Consider the following 20551-nt stretch of genomic DNA (forward strand, 5'->3'; position numbering starts at 1 on the left):
AAATCTGGTTGTTCCATGTAGAAGTGGTTGGGGAAGGGTGAAGATGGGAAAACATCCAGGACAACAGCAGCAGCTGAGGGGAGGCAGCAAAAGCGTTGGAAAGATTGGGGGGCAGGTAGGCCAGTGGGATATGCTCTACTGGGGGGCTGCTCCTTACTGCTGAGACTGTCACAGATGTACAGGCTAGTACATGGGGGACAGTGGCTACAGGAGGGGAGAGAAGGAATGGCACACACTGGGGACAGTCAGGCCAACAACAGTTGCGGCCGAGGAGCAAGAAGGAAAAGCACTGGGCATACAGTAATCTTTAAACCAGTGAGCCTTTCATCCAATATAGTAGCAGCTGTGACAAACATTGTGAAAAATGTGAAGGTAACACACCTTCTTTGCCCCCTCCTAAAGAGTCTGAGACAGACCATTCCGCTCAACAACTTTCTTTCCCTTGTAAACAGTTTTATTCACTCTTTAACAGAGTCATGCAATCCTAAATACATATTGCATCATTGTCGTTGAGGTGCACACAAGTGTATCCAGAGGGCTTCATCCTTCGTAGCCCGGTGTCAAATATAACTGCAGTCCTGAGTGAGGTTCCGCTTGCTTATCTGCTCCCACTGTCTGCTCATCGTCTTTCAGATGGGCACAATTTCTGCATCTGGCAATTTCTGTTTTCACAAAAACAAAAGCTGGCTGGGAGGGGTGCATGAAACTTGGCCTTCGTCCCTGAGAGAAAAAGGCTACAAGAGAAAGCTACATTTTAGATGGCCTTGCTGGGAAGTTCTTTCCCTGCAATTTGATTACCATTATTACAATCTTTTGAGAAATGCCTGGAACATTAGGACCACACACATTTCAAGAGTATTGGTGAGAACAGAATAAAGTGTACATATCACCTAGGCCAATCTCATGATCCTTGTCAACGTTTGTCCTAATCCCAGGCTTTGTCTCCGTATATTGATATTTTCCAGGCATACTACTTAACAGGTGAGGTAACTTGAGAAAATGCACTTTTGACTAGTTTTCTAAATGAGGAGTAAGAAGAGTTTGACAATGTCATGCTTATGGGACAGAATACTTTTATGGGTGCTCACCAACTGCACCAAACCATGTGAAGACTCCAAACCCACGTAGTCTCTTCAAGGGACACTATTCTGAATGCTCCTCAAGGTTATTCAAGCTAAGCATTATTATCCAAGAATATATGCTGGTTTGTTGCCACTGTGGTTGAATTTTCAAAACATTATCAATACTATTGTTCATAAGATCTAAGAACTAGAAGGGGCCATTTGGGCCATCAAATCTAACCTCTTGCTCAGGGCAGGAATTCTTGACAGATGGCTGTCTGGCATCCACTTTACATATCCAGTAAAGGGGAGCCCACCACTTCTTCCAGTGCTCTTCCTGTGAGGAAGCTTTTCCTAATATTCCATTGAAATCTCCCTTCTGAAAACTTAAGTTCATAATGACATGTCCTGTATTCTAGAAGGATAAAAAACAAAACTTGACCTTCTTCCCTGGGACATCCTTTCAGGCCTTTGAAGATGTTCTTTTCCTCCTAGTCTTCCATTCTCAAGGTTAAATATTCTCAGTTCTTTTCACAGGTCTTCATTTCCAGCTTCCTGATCATTCTCATTGTCTTTCTCTGAACTTATTCCATTTTCTTTTAATCCTTTTTAATGTTTGGTGCCAAGAACTGGAATTGATAGTCGAGATAGGATCTGGCCAAGGCACAATAAAGTGGAACAATCACTTCCTGCAATTTGATAATTATACTTCTGTAAATCCACCCTAAAAATTCTTTTGTCTTTTTTGCAGTGATGCCATACTGCTGATTCACAGTTAATTTGTGGCAACCACGTCAAAATCTTTCTAACCAGTATCCAATTAGCCATTCTCCATTCTATACCTGTACAACTGATTTGTTTCATGAGTGTACAGCTTTGCACTTATATATTAAATTTCATTCTATTATTTTTGATCCACTTCTCTAACCTATCAAGGTTGTTCTGAGCCTTATTTTTGCCTTTTAGGTGTCATCTGCAAATCTGAGCAGCATTATTTCCACTTCCTCATTCTAGTCATTAACAAAAATTCACACTTCTGACTGGTCTGGTGTGGAATTATCAATAGATACTCTTTGAGAATGATTTTAAAACCAGCTGTTTAATTGTTATGCAATCACATCCAGAGTTTGCTAATCAGAATGTCATGGGATACTTTTTCAAATTCTTTGCTGAAATAAAGGCATTACATCTGTGGCATTCCCACAGTGTAGCAAGGTTGTTAGGTAAGACTTCCTGACAAACCCAAGCTGACTTCTGTAAGCATTTTGAAAACAATGTAATTACTAGATTGATCACTTTACAATCTGTTGTAGAATCTTCTCAGATATTGATATTAGATTGGTCACTAGTTCCCTGGATCCTTCTTCTTCCCCGTTTTTGAAGAAAGGAGCATTTATCCTTCTCTAACTCTCTGGCACTTTACCCGATCTCCAAGATTTTTCAAAGGAGGTTATGCAACACCATCAATCAATTCCTTTGGTATCCAAGGATAAAATTCATATGGTCTTGGATGAATTTTCTTATTCAAAAGTAAACAGGTACTTCCTGGCCATGTTTCCTTTCCTCTGAAACCTCAATCTTGTCACTTCATTCGGTTCTTCACAATTTCTTTTGGAACATATACTTCTTGTTGGAAAAGATTTAGCCAAAATAAGAGTTGAGGAGTTCTGCTTTTGTTTCGTTTTAGCATTTTTTTCATCTTTACTAAGCAGTTAATATGTATCTAAACTCAGTAGGTATTTTTCATTAGACCATCCAAGTATGCAGTGGAAAAGCTATCTATGTAGCAATGCACACACTTGTTCTTATGTGACTACACAAAGCAAGGTATGATAGTACCTGAGCAGATTTGCATCTTTTATCCCTGAAGGGGGGATAAGGAATGATGCAGGGTGTGACAAGGTACAACTTGACTTCTTCCCCTGGAGGCTACACAAGATCATTCAGAAAATCTGACCTGGGAAATAACTCTATGTCCCAGTGAAGAACTGTAAGTTATTACAGCTTATTAACAAAGAGCTAGAAGCAAGGATTCAAGGTAAAACGAAGCAGTCCACCACCATTACTGTTATGGAAATTTTAAGTGAATCCTTCTCACTGAATTAGTACATGGAACTAGATTGCCAAGCTGTAGCACTTTATGGTTATTTTATGGTTAATCTACAATAGGATGGCACCCAAAGACAGGTAAAGTAGCTTTAAAAAGAAGAGAAACCTAAACATCTACAGTTAGTAGTTTTGCTCTTGCCATGTCTTCAACAATTGCTTGAATGCCATTTATGTCCATAGTTTCAGAAGTCCAGAAGAGGTCCTATCTCAAAAACTGTAAAACTTCCATTGGTTTTAATGCATATATTCCTAAACTGTAGATCCCAAGACACTGGAGATTCACCAGAATGCTAGTAACAAGTCGGGGAGGGAGGAAAGAGGATTGCAGCATAAGAGATGACTGTTAGATGAACAAGCAAATAATTGTTCTTTTAGTGTAAAAAAGGTTGCACGCTGCTGCTTTGGTATGATTTTCATATACTCATCACCAAGGAAAACATGTTAACATGATAATTAACAAATGCATAACTAATGACACTTTTAAAGGGTTTTTACCCATATAAACAGACTTTAACATCATGCATGAAATTCAAGGGACAATACCATACAAATAATGCATTTAATATATTTCTCAACAAATTGCTACTTTATGCCAGTTCTTTTTGTTTTCCCCAGCCACACTTTTGCATGTAGTTAACTTATCTTCTTTTGCTCAAGAAGAGGGACATCTGTGTGAATTTTCACACAGAGAATTCTCCCTGTTGAAAATTTTCAATTTGTCCACTTTGAGAGAAGCTACTAGATGCCACTTGTTTCTTTACCAAAGTATTGTTTATACTAGACACGTTAATTCTACTGAAACAGCATCCTCTCTGCGTGTTACATCCCATAATTCATCCCAGATCTGGAATAGTCTATAACTGCTATCTGAGCATGTTCGAAAGGTAACTAAAAGGCTACAGGATGAAACTGGATTAGATAAAAAGACAGATCATTACATTTCTTCTCAAGTCAGCAGACATTAGGTGATATCAAATGCATTTTACCACTTTGGGTGGAGAAGACAGGGCGCTCTGCCAATGCATAGGTTTGGAGGTGTGAATTTGTTTCTGCATACATTACATATTCACAAGCACACATTCAGAATGTACACGTTAAGAACTTAACAGATAACCCGTCATTAATTCATAGCTAGAAAAAGGAACACAGTGTTATGACAATCACCAAATAAGTGTTAGATTAAGAGCATGAAAGAAAAGGATAATTACAAAGCGTGTTGAGTTGGCAAGGTAAAAATAGGAGATGAGAAGGAGAGAGAATTTATGGAGGCACCAATCATCAAATCCATCTCAAGCTCATTCATCTCAAGTTCATTCATCCATCCTCACTGCAAGTTCATTTTAACACAGAACACTACCTGATAAATTTGAATCAGTGATTTTGAATGCTAGGTAGTGTGTATATATTTAAAATAAGTATCATATGATCTGCAGTACTTGAAGAGGTTTATACCCACAGCTTTGCTGTTCTTCTTTAGGTTATTATGGAAATGTGTTTCGTATCATTATTTTTCCTTTGAAACAATGTGATATCGAGGACACAGAGGTCCCAACATACACTGCATATCTTCAGCAAACTCCACGTCAACATTATCAGAGAAGTGGTGTCTCAGCCTCTGGCCATGGTTCGGAGAGTTGTCAGCTGACGTTGGAAGATCTATGGCAAGGAAAGCAGTGGACAGTATTGCAGATATGAGCTCAGCAAAGTTCACAACTAGCATATCAGCATTCCAGAGGATGGAATACCCATATTTGCACCTCGGCAAATTTCAGGGCCATTGTATTACTTAATACTATAAGTAAGATTAGTATTACTCTGTAAGATGCTTACTATAATTTTTATATAACTTAATTTAGGCCTTCACTGGACTCCACATTCCCCTTATGTTGGCACTTATTATAAAATAAACTTTCTGTTCCATCAAATACTTTTAAAAGGGCACATGTACATTTTGCTACCCACAGAGAATTGTCAGACCACATGCTAATCTTCCATTTTAAAAATAAGGGGGAAGAGTCTAACATGCTTTTCAAGTCTTCCACTTTATCATGCTTACCAACACATGTTGGCAGCTGGTTTTAGAAACTATGCTATAGCTGGTACAGGTTAACTTACACTGATAATTCATTAGATGTGAAGGTGGAAGCTGTATTTTACTAGCAAGACAAAACACTTGCAGATATTCATGTGCAAATATGTTGTATACAGTATTTCTAGACAAAATGGGTGTAAAGGTATGTTTACCCCTATCCTGGTTAAATCTTATTTGCTGCAGCCATTCCTAAGAGGCAGAACTTTGTTTCTGCCTTGGGGGAGAGGAATATTGTTACAGGAATATATTGTGTGTTCTAAGCACATTTTGATAGGACCCAGTAGCTTAGCCCTCTCCAATGCAATCTTCCCTAGATAGATGCACAACTTCCAGCATCTCCAAAGAGGATTCCCAGCATACTGGCTTGGAATTTGGGGAGCTGTTATCGTTAACACATTGAGAGGATTCCAGTTGGAGAAAGGTGAGCTAGCCAAATAGCCCAGGAATAAGAGCATAGCTGTGACTCTACTGATTTATGGCGATGCTCTACAATAGCTGATAGACAAGACTTGACAATCTGATTAAAAAAAAAAAAAAAACAGCCAACATTTTCTGCAAGAACATGTACCTGGAGATACTTTAAGCGCAAAAATGACTGCTATTAGCATTGTGACTATTGTTAGTATTGTGACAGCTATTTGCTACTGACATAGTACATAAAAGGTTGTTGACTTGGTTTGAATGGAACCCAGAGTCACATGCTGCAAGGTATAAACTGGGTTCTTCCCTGAATACAAGAAGCAACTAAGGTTGTCTTCGGTGTGTATTAGTTTATCTCTGAGGCATTAGATTTTTATGCCAAAAAGCTAGAAAAAAATATCCTGCATTTCTACATGTTCCTTGTGTAATAAGTGAGACACTTAACTTCTGCAAAATGCTCCCAGTCTCATGCACTTTTCAGGCAATGCATTACTTTTATTGCAGTATAAAAATATGCCCACTACATTCAACCATGGCTTTACTTTTTCTTTTTTTAATTTTGATCTCTGAAGTATATGAACTTCCTTTCAAGTGAGGAACAGACCTTGGAAAACACACCTACACACCAGCAACACCACTTATAAGAGTTATAAGTTACATAGCTCCCCAGCAACTGATGCAACAATAGCTTAATGACGAGGAAGACTGAGGACAAGGGGATGAACATTAATATAGCATTCTAGGGGAAAAAAAATACTTAAGAATTGGCAAAAAGTGCTCAACCAAGTAGCTACTATAGTCAAGAAGTGTACAGCTGCCAAATTTTGAGAATTAAAAACTAAATCACATTACAATGATAAGGAGTGCCAGCTAAGAACTCATAACAGATGTAAAAAGGAACCCTGCCAAAGCCCCTTTCAGTCAATCTGATGTCTGCAAAAGTCCATCAAAAAGACCAGGAGAAGCCCACTGCTATTTCTGAGCTATCCTGAAAGTAATGCATAGCCACATTACTACTTGTTCTTTGCCCATTTCTAAGCTAGAATGTAAATAGATTGGATTTATGACAAATCTCACCTGTATCTTATTTTTCCAAATTCAATTTTCCATTTTGCTGTATTTTTTGGTAATTATTTTGTTTCAGCCAGTAAACCATTGGTGCAGAAAGACTACTGTTTGATGTTATCTTCAGTATTTTTTTGCACTCCTGTGTGTTCCTACCACTTTTATCACAAAAAGGAACATTGTGTGGGCGGGGGGGGGGGGGGCAGAAGGCCTCTGCAAGGCTTTTTGACAGTCAGTGCTATGAGTTCCCAGCCCAAAGTAAACTCAGCATGTCTACAGGTTCCCATTTGCTTGAATGCTTTTTAGCCTTCTTCCTTCCAATGAATTCTACCTGGGAAACTCTTGCCATGGCCAGAAAAAGTCCTTTTATTCATGTTGTGGATTTATTCTAATACTCCTTTAACCCTACCTACGTTTTGGATGACTAAAACATAAGACATAATTAACCTTCCCTTTGGTCAATTTTGATTCCATTGTCCTCCTTCTCATTCCATGTGGCTAAACAATCTACCAGGCAGATCTTCCAAATGCCCTCTTTTCATCTTTGGGACAAGCTCTAATAAGTTAACTCTTTGCCGCCAGTATGTTATATTTCTTTTCCAGTATGTTATATTTTCATCTGGCATCTTACTTATATGGATATGCTTCTGTGTTAATCTGCACTTCTTTTACTTGCAAAACGTGCTGTTTCCTGAGCCAGCTCTACTGGGCACACAGCAGTATGTGTGCTCAATAAAATAAAGTCAGGATGGTCCTGAAAAATGGTTTCCCTGCACAGCTGAGCTACATTCTCCCAGACCTTTGGATTCTGCAATGGCTTATTCCCCTCATACAGAAAAGCAATCTATAAGGATGTGTAGTAGACCGGTGTCTAAAGCAGGTGCGGTTTGAATGTCAAAATTCAGCTGAGCAGGAGACCTTAAACTTACCCTGTTCTACTAGCTTTTGGATCATGGTCATAGGTGCAAACAACATCTCTGAATTGCAGCAGAGGTTCCTATGTTCCTTTTCCTATGTTCTTTGCACCACTGAATTCAGTAAGAGTTCTCTAGGTATGTTTCTATCCAAGTGATGAAAAGAACTACTTGACCCTGAAGAGAAAGGACCTTTCTCTTTTCAAAACATTGCGCTCGTGGAAAGAAGCCTTAAAAAAAGAAAGAACCCTATATTGCAGAATGAGAGTTGTATGTTTTCCAGATGTGAGCAGCAGAGGACTTCATGTATCTCATACCTATTCCTCAATGCTTATGGGACAGGATTCCGGAACTGCAGCTGTTCAGTAAAAAAGAGAGACCGGAAGCAAATGGTAAACAAGAGAAAAGACAGACCACACAAATGCATAGGCATGCAATGCAGGGGTAGGGTTAGGGTGAGAAGAGAGAGGGAAAGAGGATGAAACAGTGAAAGCTTCCTGCATAACATTTATGTGCCGCCCCCCCCGCCAGAAGAACTTTTAAAGAACCTTTGCGTGGTGGCTCTTTGCAATAACTTCCAATGTAAATCCAGTCTGCTTTACTGTCCATTTTCCAGGGCGCATTTCTGTTCTACTAGGGTTTTTTTGGTTCAGATTTTATTTTTTAAAATGCAGAGAAAGAAATGGCCATTTCATTTGCACAAAGAGGGCAAGAGATTTAGACCTATTTTTGAAAATGTATGAAGTGCAGATGGATTCTTGGTTTCTTCTTTTTTCTACCAACAAAAATGCCTCATCCAAGTTGTCTAGAATGGCTGCTTCTCAGTGCTTCCTTGAATGGCTAGGTGACCCTGTAGCCACACAGACACTTGGATCAGTCCAGGAAGTGCTACAAAAGATAAGCAGTGTCCGCCTTATTGTAAGAGCCTCTTCACTCCATACATTTAAAAAAACCTGTTTTCAAAAACAGGGAATACTGAATGGATTCCATTCCTGCTAACATTAGAAGCACCAAGTTGAAATTTGTTGCAGCAGGACTCATGGCTAGATTGTTTTACCTTCTTAAATTTGAAGGCAGTAATTCCACATGAAGAATTCCTAGCTTAGCACTGTAGCCTGGTCTTGGCCTGTTATTGATGTTACTAGACAGCATTGTGATCCATTCTGTAGCTGGGATTCACTAAAAGTTATGGGATGTGTCATGAAGATATGGAGACAGTCCTGTTGGATGGGCCAGATTACTTTCTCTCTAGTTAAGGGCTAAACTGAAAAATTGAAACACAGAAGCCATGATGCCTAAACATCTGCCACAATCTCAGCTTTTTTTAAATTAAATTGTGTGTCCCATATTCAACAGAGATTTGAAAAATATCCCACAATAAAAGCACAAACCCGAAAACATTACCAAAGCTTAAAAAAAAAAAAAACTTTTTGCTTTAGCCACAAAAGGCACCCTGTGCTAGAGACCTAGGTTGCTTTTACTTATTCTTAAACCAGATACAATTTAAGTACACACATGTTTAAATCCATGCTATGAAGTAATGACTAAGGTGTCTCTCTGTCATTATTATAAAAAACAGACTTGCTTCAGAAATACAAAAGAAAGCAATATATCTTAATAAGGTATCATGTGATAAGGCACCTGAATATTTTTCATCCCAGAGATCAGTGCAAAATCCCACAAAGTTCTTATGCTTGCAGCTGGGAGACCGTAACTCAGGAAAGCAAAATATGTTGCTTGAAATGACCACACAGAGTTATTTAGTACAAGAAAAGAGCATTAATTGGTCCTTGTTTAGTTAAAACTGCTGGCACTGCTAATTTCTTGTGGTCATGAAGCCATTTCACCTTCAATAAAAACCACTTTGCAAACTGCCATTCAGGATCCTCTCGCTACTTTTTTATGTATATATGCAAAGATGGTTTCAAATGCAGACATGGCAAACATGCCTGCATTGGCTTACTGTGTTCCCCATTCCAGATGCATCAGTGATGGGAAGATTATATTTTGAAGGGGAACCTGAGAATTATATAGGTCCTGTCTGTTAAATAGGCCTTGTACACATATAGAGCAGCCCCCCAACACACGCTTATGTATTTTGTTCTATAGCACGTACACCTGAGATGAGAGAAAGGTGGCCCTTTTCTTCCCACCTGTCTTCCTTCTAAGTAGACCTTCCGATCTCCAACATTCTACTTGGAATGTTGCTTAGCAGCACTTACCTGTATCTGCTCTTAAAAAGAGAAGAGGATCCAGAGACTAAAAGACCCCATAGACTAAACCATGAGGTGGAATTACCTAGAAGATGTAGACTGAAATAGGAGTTCAAACTTTGGAATGAAGAAAATGGAGTGTGAGGGAAACTCAAGGACAACTTCATACCCTCCCCTTTGCCAACCAACCAGCACAACCATCTTCAAACTAGGGCTTAAAGCCACATGCATCTCTGCACAGCAGATCAGGAAGCCATTCCAAGTTCTGCCTGAGTATAACTTCTGTGCCACTGAGGCACATCCATGTTGTTTCTTGAGCAGCTGTAAAGAAGCAGCATGGCTTTGCACGAGGACTCACAGTTAGGTCAGCAGGCGGCAAGGGGTAGAAGGTCTGGCTCTGCACACAAACGGTGAGCGGAAGGGATCAGCGGAAAAGTCTTGCAAGCAGCAAAGCCACCCAAAGGTATGCAAGCCAGAAGAACTGAAGCTGCATCTTGTGGCAGCAGATTCGTTGTTAAATTTATTCCACAGGGTCCTAAGGTCTCTCTTTTTGAATCACCACAAATACTGCAGGCAATACTGCAAAAGAAGTGTCTACAGATACAGCCTGGACAGTATGAGGTATGCATACGATCCTCTGTCCGCTACAGTTCCCAAGCTTAGCCCAGGTCCTATTTCAAGCTCTGTCTACAGCCAAGTGTGCAAGGGAACAAGGAGATTCTATTGCAAGTTTTTCAGAAAAATCCATCCAATCACTTTCTCACTTCTAGGGTTCTCTGAGGAAAGAAGGGGTAGGCAGTATTTGATGTAAACATGCACACAGTATATTTAGTTGGTCATGCATAAGGTAAACAGTGTGAGAAAATTTAAAAAAAAGTTGATGCCCACCACGTCGTTTCTCCTGATACATCCCACTGTCTCAGCGACCACACACAGACCCATGTTTGGCATTTCTGATTATTGTCAGGGATCTTGTTTTGCTTTCATGGGGAAAAAAAAAAAGCCCTGACATTCAGTGTTAAGAATATTTATCCACAATTGTGGATTGAAATAATTAAATAACTAGATAAGGATTAAAAAAAAAATTGGCAAAGGTACGATTTTCTAAAATGCTATACTGAAGGTTTGCTCACATTCAAGTATTGTTTTTGTCCAGTTGAAAGCACAATTTCTTTTTTAATCATTTTGCTCAAAACAAAGTGACAAGCTGTTGCTCTCCATCCTTATTTGTTCAATGTGCTGGCTGGCAAGCGTGCCATGGCCCTGGTGCCAGATTTTGTGAAACAGGCTTATGAGCTTACTGATCAGTTTTTCATCCCTTCTTTTGTAGATCCATGGTAAGTATTTCAAATTTTATTTTAGAAGAGTTATCCAATACTCCTAGTATATAATTCTCATCTTGGGAAGCTAAAATCTAGGATATCTAGTCTGGTAATCTCACTGAATAAAAAGGAAAGTAAAGTAACACCAGTTCTCCCTCTGGCTTCTAGGTTTCTTTTGGCTTCTTCAAGACCTTTGGGAAACCGTAATGAGGATTTTTTTCACCTGTTTTCCAATTAATTCGATTTGGAGACAGTCTTTCAAAAGCAAGTACTTTACTACTGATAATTAATAGCTGATATTAATCTGCTCAACTATCTGTGCAACTGAAGCAGCATTACCACCAGTTTAAAGATTGTAACTGGAGGGGTCAGGGATACACATTGAATTGTATTTAACATGACATCTGGTTAGGATTTACCCAGTTCCGAACTTTTACGTGTGTGTATGTGTGTATGTATGTTAAGTAGGTAGTTAATATAGATCGATCTAATCTATTTTCATCCTGAAATTCAAATGACCTTGCATGTGCCTGTGTTTAAATGATTCCTGTCCTAGTAGAAAGATGGCATTGCTACTATTGTTATGGGTCTCTTATCAGCTGGCACATATGTGGTTGGCACAGCGAAGCCTGGATTAACCATGAAGTTTCCCAAGTGGAATAAATTAGGAAGAGGGTCAAGATGACAATAGGAGAAGAGGTTTAGCTTGCTTGTAGCTAGGCAAGGAAGTTGAGGGTGAAGAAAGCACTCCTTTCAATCGCAGTGAATTATTATTCCAACCAAGAAAGAGGCAGCCTTGAAACTTTGGGGAAGGTGAAGCAAGCACGGAATAGGTTGCCAGGGTTTTAGGAATGATGTCAAATTTACTGACATGATGGAGAGGGTCCGGTGCACCTCTGTTTTAAAAATCTGAGGTACACACCAAAGCGAGTGAGGTATATTTATCTAATTGAAATCTGTAGAAGTTACATCTGCAAACTTGGGCAGTGTTAGAAATCCAAGCTGCTTTTTTAAAAACAAAATCTAATAAGCCCCGGACATTGACAGTGTTAATTTGCATATCCATTCAATCCACATTTCAGTTTCCTCCAGACCCATAAAAGGACAGTCAGTAAAATTTACAACCATTCAACAACATAAAGAAAATGAAGGGGTTGGAAGCATGGGTTAAGGAAAAACAAAAACAGGTACTGTGTTGGCGCAGAGTGAACATGAACTTTCACAGTGATGAAATCCAGTGGGGCAAAAAGATCAATGAAAGAGCAGAGACAAAACAAAACATACCCAGAATTAGTAACAAACTGAAGTTGGGGGTGTGATACTGGGGCTTAACCAAAGGATACTAAACATGATTCTAATGAAATTATGTTCAAGCTTTTTCAGTAACTGTCATTATTGGGCTTCCTATGTGTAAGGATAAAAAGAAATCTAAGGACTTCTAGACAGACATAAAATAAGCTTGGGGGCAGTAATTAGCTCTTATTATGCTAGGAAATAAAGAATGGCTGATTTCAGTGACTGAATGAAATACACTGTCAAATGAATTTCCCTTCCTGAACCTGGTATCCCCTTCAGAGGTGTTCAACTATAATTCCCATAACTCCCTAGCTGGCATGGTTACGGTCTGGGAATTATTGGAGCTGTAACACTTCCAAAAGACTCCAGGATGGGAAAGCTGAAGTGGATTTTCTAGAATAAGAACCCAAGAGGTTTCTTTTCTATCTAGTGGAACTAATTGCCAGTAGAAGACTGTGTATTTTATTTCTATAGACCTTTCTAGATGTTGTCATCTTATGCAGGAACCTTTGACATTGTTGGGAAGAATCCTGACTTTGATCAAATCTGGGCTCAGATCTAACTATCCAACCTACTTCTTATAGCAAATGTGTGGAATCATCTTCAAATGACACCCTTAAATTGTTTCTAAATTTGTGGCTTCCCTCCAAAGTACTCTGATCACTGTAGCTCTGTGAAAGAGCCAGGCAAACTGAGACTGGGGGGTTTACAGCCCATTCGGAAGCCAGCTGTGCCACTAGTATCACCTTCTTTATTTTTTTGGATCTGAAAGGGTTCGAGAAAGAGGAATGATTGTGAAAGGAGTGAGGGGGAAAAAGCAGGGCAAGGAGAAAGGGGATACAGGAAGGCAAACAGCAGGAAATAAAAATGGATACCACAAATGATGCCGTTCAGGTTAAACATGGCTCCTAGAGTCTGCAAAGATTAGAGACTGAAGGGTTAAGGAACTCTAAGCAGGTTCCCAGAAGGTACTGAAACTGCAATTACCAGCATTCATTGAAGAAAGCCACCTCAGGGGCTTGCTTTGTATTTAGGGAACTTGACCTTTATCTCTACGGGCAGAGGTGGGGAGGGGAGGGGAGGGGAGGGAAGAGAGAGTGGTTTTAAGTATAAGGAAGATGCCACACAACATAGCATTCTCCTTCCTACCCATTTCCCTACACTGTATGGCTCTGGTGGGTATATACAAAGATTAATGGCTGGCAGCTCACAGGTGGTGGCGGGATTTAAAGCAGAGGAGGGATATATAAGAAACCGTCCTCCCACCTCCCTTCAAAGTTCATGTTCAGCAGACAGCCACTCACCAGGTAAGCGGGCCTCAGAGCACACCTTATTGTCCAGAACTTTCACGCTTGCGTTGCCAATGTCATTGTTATTGTCACACTCCATACCTAGGTATGCGCCTGTCCTTTGGCCTGCAAAGGAGTTAATGCAGTTAGAGAGGAGATGAGGCTTTGTTTTAATTTTGCTCCTCCTTAAGGGAGCAGAAAACATGACACATTTCAGAAATGAAGGAAACCTCAACAATGGCCAAAAAGGTAGAGCAGCCTTCTCCAACCTGCTACCTCCCAGGTTCGCTGAAATATCAAGTCCCCAAATTCTCAATCAGGGGGTGTCTACTAGTTGGGAATTCTGAGGGCTGAAGTCTCCACATATCTGGAAGGCATCAGGTCAAGGAAGACTAAGGTAGAGAGTGGACAATAAGAGAAGGGGATGCAGCGGCCAAAAGCTACTGTGGCTGGTTTCCTCCCACCACCTCCATTTTCATTTCCTATTTCAAGGCTTTATCCTTGCCAATATGGAAAATATAAATGGCACCTAGGAAGTTATTTGATCTTGTCTGTAAAGGTATCAAATAAACCTGTTACAGAGCCACAGAGAAAGTTAAAGGAAAGTGCCTATTTTGTGCTTTAAGTTGCCTCTGGCTGGCATCTATGTCCTTTGGAATATTCTCAGCAAACGTAACACAGTAGAAACTTGAGTCTCTTGTAACAAGACAGCAGAACCAGTCTGGATACAATCCTCTCCCCAGGTAGTTCTAGTAACGTTTGGTCAACGGGCTCTGAGAATTCTCAGCATCTTCCCCAAAGCTACGGGTTTCGAGACTCTGGGCAAGATGCCAAGAGAAAGACAGGGATAGAAATCGTGGTAAAGGTTTATTTGTGTACATCGGTCTGCTGTTGCAAGCTTTGAGCAAGCTCAGCAAAAAACAAAAAAAAAGACTTCTTTTTCTATAAATCCAAAGTTGGTTTTCTCTCCCACTTCATGGTTTACTATTGCACTATGTTTTCATGTTTGTAATGGTAGTTTCAAGATCCTGTACAAGCAACTGTCATCTAAATATTTTTTTTTATTTTCCTACATTTCCAAAAATTGAATTTAAAAAATAGAACAAAATTTCATTTAAAAAAATAAAAGGGGGAATTCCCATTTCTATAGTGACCAATAACATTCATCAATGTGATACATTTCTGACTACACTGACAATGAACAGTGATCTACTCAACCATGGTGTTTATTTTAATAAGATTTGCCTTCATAAGATTTAAGATAACCTAATAGTGTTTCTTGTTAATATTCAGATTTAATTTGGACTGCAGAATGAAACAAAAGCGGAAACATGTAGAGGGGATGGCCTCAAAAGGAAATATAAAATTATTTTTAATAATAACAACAACTTGCCTGACCTTTAGATAGCTTCAAGGAAATGAATGGGAATTTAGCCATTCAATTTCAAAGGAGCAAGCTGAGACTTTGTAACACTAATCTTCAGTCTGCTCCTTGGAAAAGGAAAACTGAGTTTGGGGCTGAAGAAAATCCTAGGTGTCTTTCTCTCTTTAATGACACCAATTCACTGACTTTTGGACCATGATCTTACTAAATCCCTAAATTCTAATAATGGAACACATGAAATGATTCAATGTCAAGAGAAGAACAAAGACTACCTTAAAATATCAAACTCTATGGTTTGATTTTTGGGGGGGAAGAACTGCCTTTTTAATTTTGTTTTTGTTTTTATTGGAAACGTACAGAATGAAAATTACATCCCACCGTGAAAGAATAAATCTTAAAATCAGTAAGATGCTCCAGGATTGCAGGTTTTTTGTTTTATTAGAATGCCCTGCCAGCCAGATACAAAATGCTAACTTGAGTGGATATACAGTCAGAATTACAGAACTCTGCGTGTTCTCTTCAGGAATCTGGAACTTGGTTCTGAAGCTGATAAAAGTCCTGTCATCCAAAACAAAACAAAACAAAAAACCTAGTTTTGATTTCTCTCCAAATGTCTTTTCAACAATTAAATGTTGAATGGGGATTATTATTCTAGCCCTCGTTATTCTCAGACAGCTAGAGTCAAAAATCATTTGCTGATCTACTGCTTATCACCCAGATATCTACCTGTGGTTCTAACTTCTGCCCACCTTTGCTGAAAATAAACAAAGGAAAACAGGCAGGTCCCTATAATTCTGCATATTTTCAAACCTTCTTCTACCTGCTCATTTAAGGAAGAATGGAAGGCCTTCCATTTCAAACTACAGCAATTCCGTTAGCAGAACTGAGCTTGCCCAAGGGCAACGTTCCTCAGCCCTGCTCTCTGCTATGCTCAGGATGAACCCTGGCTGTGCTAGATGTGAAAGAGAACCAACATGGGGCATGAAGCAATGCTGTATTCTGTGTTACCATCTTCCTGTGTGGGAGAGGCATCATCTTCCTCCATGACGTCATTCCCCTGCCAAAAAGGATAAGGTGTGAATATATAAATGAATGACTCAGCATGTAGTGAGGATGATATTAAAATTTCCACAGCAGAGTCTATCCTCTGAGGTGCTTTGGGAAAGCTATATCCTAGGAAATCTTTTTGCAAGCACTTGCTTTAAAGAGCACATAGAATTGAAATGTTCTGAGCTGGCTGTACTATTCCAAATTATAAGGTTTGGAGTCACAGATCTGAATGTTGGAATGTAGACAGTCACTTTTTTCTTCTTTTTTTTTTTTTTGCACAAAGCACAATGTAAACTTCTTTTAGAAGTATGTTGCAGTAATTTAGAATAGACCAAAAGGAACAGTTACAATACAAGAGTCACACACAAGAAACTCTCATGCTTGACTGAATGAATTCAGCTGGAAAATCTTGGTGAACCCAACTGGATGGACTGCACAAAATGGAATGGGAGCCTAAATAATAGGCTCAGCTAACCATTCTGTCCACAGTGATCCAGTTTAAGTACATCAGGTTTCTCCAAACTAGCTTGTTTGCTTGCTTGCTTATTGATTTATTTATATGATTTTATGGCCGCCCATCTTATAGCAATGACTCTGGGCAGCATATAAGAATGAAAACCAACAAGAATCACATCCATAATCCAAATGTCCAAGGTGGTAAAAATAATTTCCAAGAACAATAACAACTAATCAACCAGCAGAGTTCACTTAACTTCCCAGCCCAAATGCTTGGGGGAATAGCCAGGTCTTTAATGCCTTACGAAAGGCTAGCAGGGGTCATCTGGATCTCTGGAGGGGTGCTCTTTACTTCTTCCAAAGGTAGTGGGGTTACAACTTCCAGAATTTAAAATCAGTATGAATAATGGACTTGCTAGCTGGGAATTCTGAGCCCAGCATATTTGGAGGAATTAAACTGATGGCCGAGTCAGGCCAAACTGTTCTCTAATTGATCCAGAATATTTCCTGCATCTTGTTGTTCTGTGAATGGTTCCCATTTCCTATATCAACTCCTCATTGCTTTAATCTGGAATACCACTAGTCACCTGGCTCCTGGTCCTATGAATGATTCCTAGCTATCTAACCTACACTTCTGGCTTTAACTGTTTTACTTTACCCTGTGATTTCCACTTGTGTTTTGCCTCGTACTAGGTTGTTAAAAAAGATTTTGCATACAAATGAAAACTGCAATTCTGGATCAAAGACAGTGCTCACTTCCCTCGGGTCCCACATGTCAAACAAGCTTTCAGATATAGAACTTTACCTCTGCATCTCGCTCCTCTGCTGAGATACTGACAAAATTTGCATCGGGAGACTCAACAGGGGTTGACTAAGAGAAGAGAAGAGAAAACTGAAAAATGCTGATTGATGACTACCCTATAAGCACAAAATATCATCTGCCAAATCGCATCAGTAGTACCAACCCAAGCACAACCAAACATTGCTTGTCTTTCTGGAATGCTAATTTACTTCTTTACTTCCTCCCTAAATGGGTATTTGAAAAGATACTGAGAAGATCTGCCAGGAATCATAGTTTCTGCTATTCCCAGAACAATGTCATAGTGGCTTGTTCTATCTTGGATAATATCTTGGATGTTAGATGTGTCCCAGTCAAGCTCCATTCAAAACATGGACTGGACTCTTTTTAAAAACCACTATGTGGGGTTTTCTTTAAAAGTGACGAGCATTATATGAAGTACTTTGCCTGCCTATGGACAAATTTAGCTTTCATCGCATCAAGACCTACTTTTTTCATCCCCTTGTACCATAGCTTCTGCTGCTTGCCCCTTGGTTGGTCTGAAGTTTGATCTACTTACATCTCCTTCTGAAGGTACCTCACTGACAACAGCAGGGGATGCAGCCATGTCTCCATCTTCTTCAGTGCCAGGGGCTACATAGGAGCCTGACATGGAAGACATGGTATCTGTGCTGATTTCGGAGTGCTGGCTTTGGGAGGAGGCCATGGACATGACTGACTGAGCCAGACTGCTACTAACAGGATCTAAGGGAAGAAGGGAGGTGGCAGACAAGACACAGTTGGAGAGACATGTTAGAGGAGCCACCCTTGCTGATCACTGTTACAGTATTTGCATTTCACTATTTGCAATCTCGAAAATGGTGGGATAAACTTTAACAAACAACAAACCAATCAACCAGAAGTATTTAAGAGAGCCCCAGATCCAGCCATGGTTCTACTCTGAACAATTACATTTCTTGTGCTCAGATTACAGTCAATAGGCTCCATAACCTAGCTCCTACCCCACTCCACTCTTTAAATATATCCAACGTCTGCTTATAGGTCTCTGGACAGCTCATAAAAAGTTTGTTCAGCTCAAAGCCTACAGATGAAGCTATAAACTGGCAATTTTCTTCACAAATGCAATAGCGTAGCTCACAATAAGTTAATTAATACAGTATCCTGGAATACAGGAGATAGAGGCAGCACATATGCGAAAACATTAATTTGGAACCAGGTTACAGATTGGATGTGCATCAGGTTCTTATTATTTATCCACTTCTGAAAATCTTGCCAAGAAAACCGCAGGACTAGTTAGAAAGTTGCCAGGAATCAACACTATTTCAAAGGCACAAAAATTCAACTTACATCAAGCTGGAGGCAGAAAAGTGATAGGAAGCACCTTTTCTACTGTACCTTCTGGGGAAGAAATGGTAGAAGAAAGAGGTGTTCCTGTGCATGAAGACTGATCTATTGCTCCTGAGGAGGATAAGGTGAGATTTTCACTCTCAGGTGTCACACCACATTCCTGAAAAACAGGGAAACATAATCTATAATAAAAAACTATTGCTGTAAAGCAACTATTAGAAACTGGGTGCTCAGTCTGACCACTAGAATAGCCTTCCCCAACCAGGGCGCCCTCACTATGTGTGGATTTCAGTTCTAGAACTTCCCAGCCAACATGGCCATTACTGAGAATTCTGAAAGGCATCAAGGGTGGGGGAAACAGGTAGAGTCTCCCAAATTACCTTTAAATTAGGAAAGATGTGAGAATTAGAGGAAAATTTGGAAGATCTTGAGTCATTTTTTCCAAACCAACTCAAGCACTGGAAAATGTAACCTTTTCAAGATAGGCCTTATAAAATGTTACACCAGGGTTTCTCAACTTGGGAACTTTAAGATGTGTGGACTGCAACACCCAGAATTCCCCAGCCAGAATAGCTGGCTGGGGAATTCTGGGAGGTGAAGTCCACCCGTCTTAAAGTTGCCATGGTTGAGGAACCCTGCTGTACACCATATGTCTGCAGGAAGAAAAATGTTGAGCAGCAGCAAGGCTCATGTAACAATTAAAAAAAAAAAACCCACAGGAATATTAAAACAATCACCTCTTCATGAGGGCAGGGAGACTTCCTCCTGGAAATCCTGACTTCAGATTCACTACAAGTCTTATCTTCTTCTTCATGTAATACCGTAGAATTCTGTGAGATTGACCTGGTGAAAAGACACAATCTAAGAATGACTCCTTTGTAAGAAAAACACTGATTAGAATGCAGGGGGAGTCCCAAAAATGCTAAAGGAGACCCAAGTAGCCAATGAGAGCTAGCTAGGTACATTAGAAAGACAGTCATTGACACAGTGTTTGCAGGCACCTGTGAATAATAGTTGCACCTGTGACAATACTCGATGACACTCATGGGCCCTCAGCATTTTTTAAATTATTACTTTTTTAAGAAAATTGAAATGCCTAGAAATTCATGAGATCTGTGTTCTCTCATGAGAACCTGGCCATTTTTATTTATTTTTAATTGTAATAATAATTAAATAATGGTGCTTGTGTCACCACGCAAAATCATGTGATGGTATTCTCTGTCTGAAAAGATTGCTGACCCCTGTATTAGAGACAGTAGACTTAAGGGATAGAGCCATATCCCTTAAGTTTACTGTCTCTAAGCCATAAGGCTTTACAGCCTATAGAACATCTACTGCAGTACAGGAGGGAGATGGCAGGAGTCCACTTACTTAGACAGGCTCTTCTTCAACTTAGGTCCTTGATTGCCACAATCTGACAAGCGTTCAAGGGAAGACAGTGTTCGAATGGGAGGCAAATGGCTGTCACTGCCATAGGAGGGTAGCATGCCTGACACATGGCTGTCCCCAAGCACATGGAGTGGAAGGGCTGCTGGGGATGGAGTGAGAGGACCATTAAGAGCTTCCAGCAAGGAGACCACTTCATAGCCAGGGGGGATGTTTTCTGAAGACTAGAGGAACAAAGAAGGATATAAGAAAGAGATGTTACTCTTGAACAGCAGGAACTGTTACAAGGAAGCTCAAGACAGAACAGAAAGCTCCAGAATCTCTCAAAAAGAGCAAAGCAGATAGAGA

The 20551-nt window shown here is 39.8% G+C and overlaps 1 protein-coding gene across 2 annotated transcripts in view; it reads right to left on the reverse strand.

Annotated features, from left to right (window-relative positions):
- Window positions 1-445: 445 nt before the first annotated feature.
- RNF157 (ring finger protein 157) overlaps window positions 446-20551 on the reverse strand; it is an 84313-nt gene continuing 64207 nt past the window's right edge. Inside the window, exons 12-20 of one of the 2 annotated variants that reach the window (XM_088133393.1) lie at window positions 20189-20427; window positions 19555-19660; window positions 18866-18977; window positions 18030-18214; window positions 17477-17542; window positions 16174-16222; window positions 13797-13907; window positions 4728-4826; window positions 446-734 (exon numbers count right to left, since the gene is read on the reverse strand). In XM_088133393.1, coding sequence (XP_087989519.1) covers window positions 541-734; window positions 4728-4826; window positions 13797-13907; window positions 16174-16222; window positions 17477-17542; window positions 18030-18214; window positions 18866-18977; window positions 19555-19660; window positions 20189-20427 — 1161 coding nt within the window. In that variant the 3' untranslated portion in view covers window positions 446-540. The remainder of the gene's footprint in view (window positions 735-4727; window positions 4827-13796; window positions 13908-16173; window positions 16223-17476; window positions 17543-18029; window positions 18215-18865; window positions 18978-19554; window positions 19661-20188; window positions 20428-20551) is intronic. The other variant, XM_088133394.1, reaches the window with a different exon arrangement.

This window comes from Python bivittatus, unplaced genomic scaffold (assembly GCF_059951505.1).
Source record: "Python bivittatus isolate LINGU-HERP-01145 unplaced genomic scaffold, Pbiv_v1 ctg000080_np1212, whole genome shotgun sequence".
NCBI lineage: Eukaryota > Metazoa > Chordata > Lepidosauria > Squamata > Pythonidae > Python > Python bivittatus.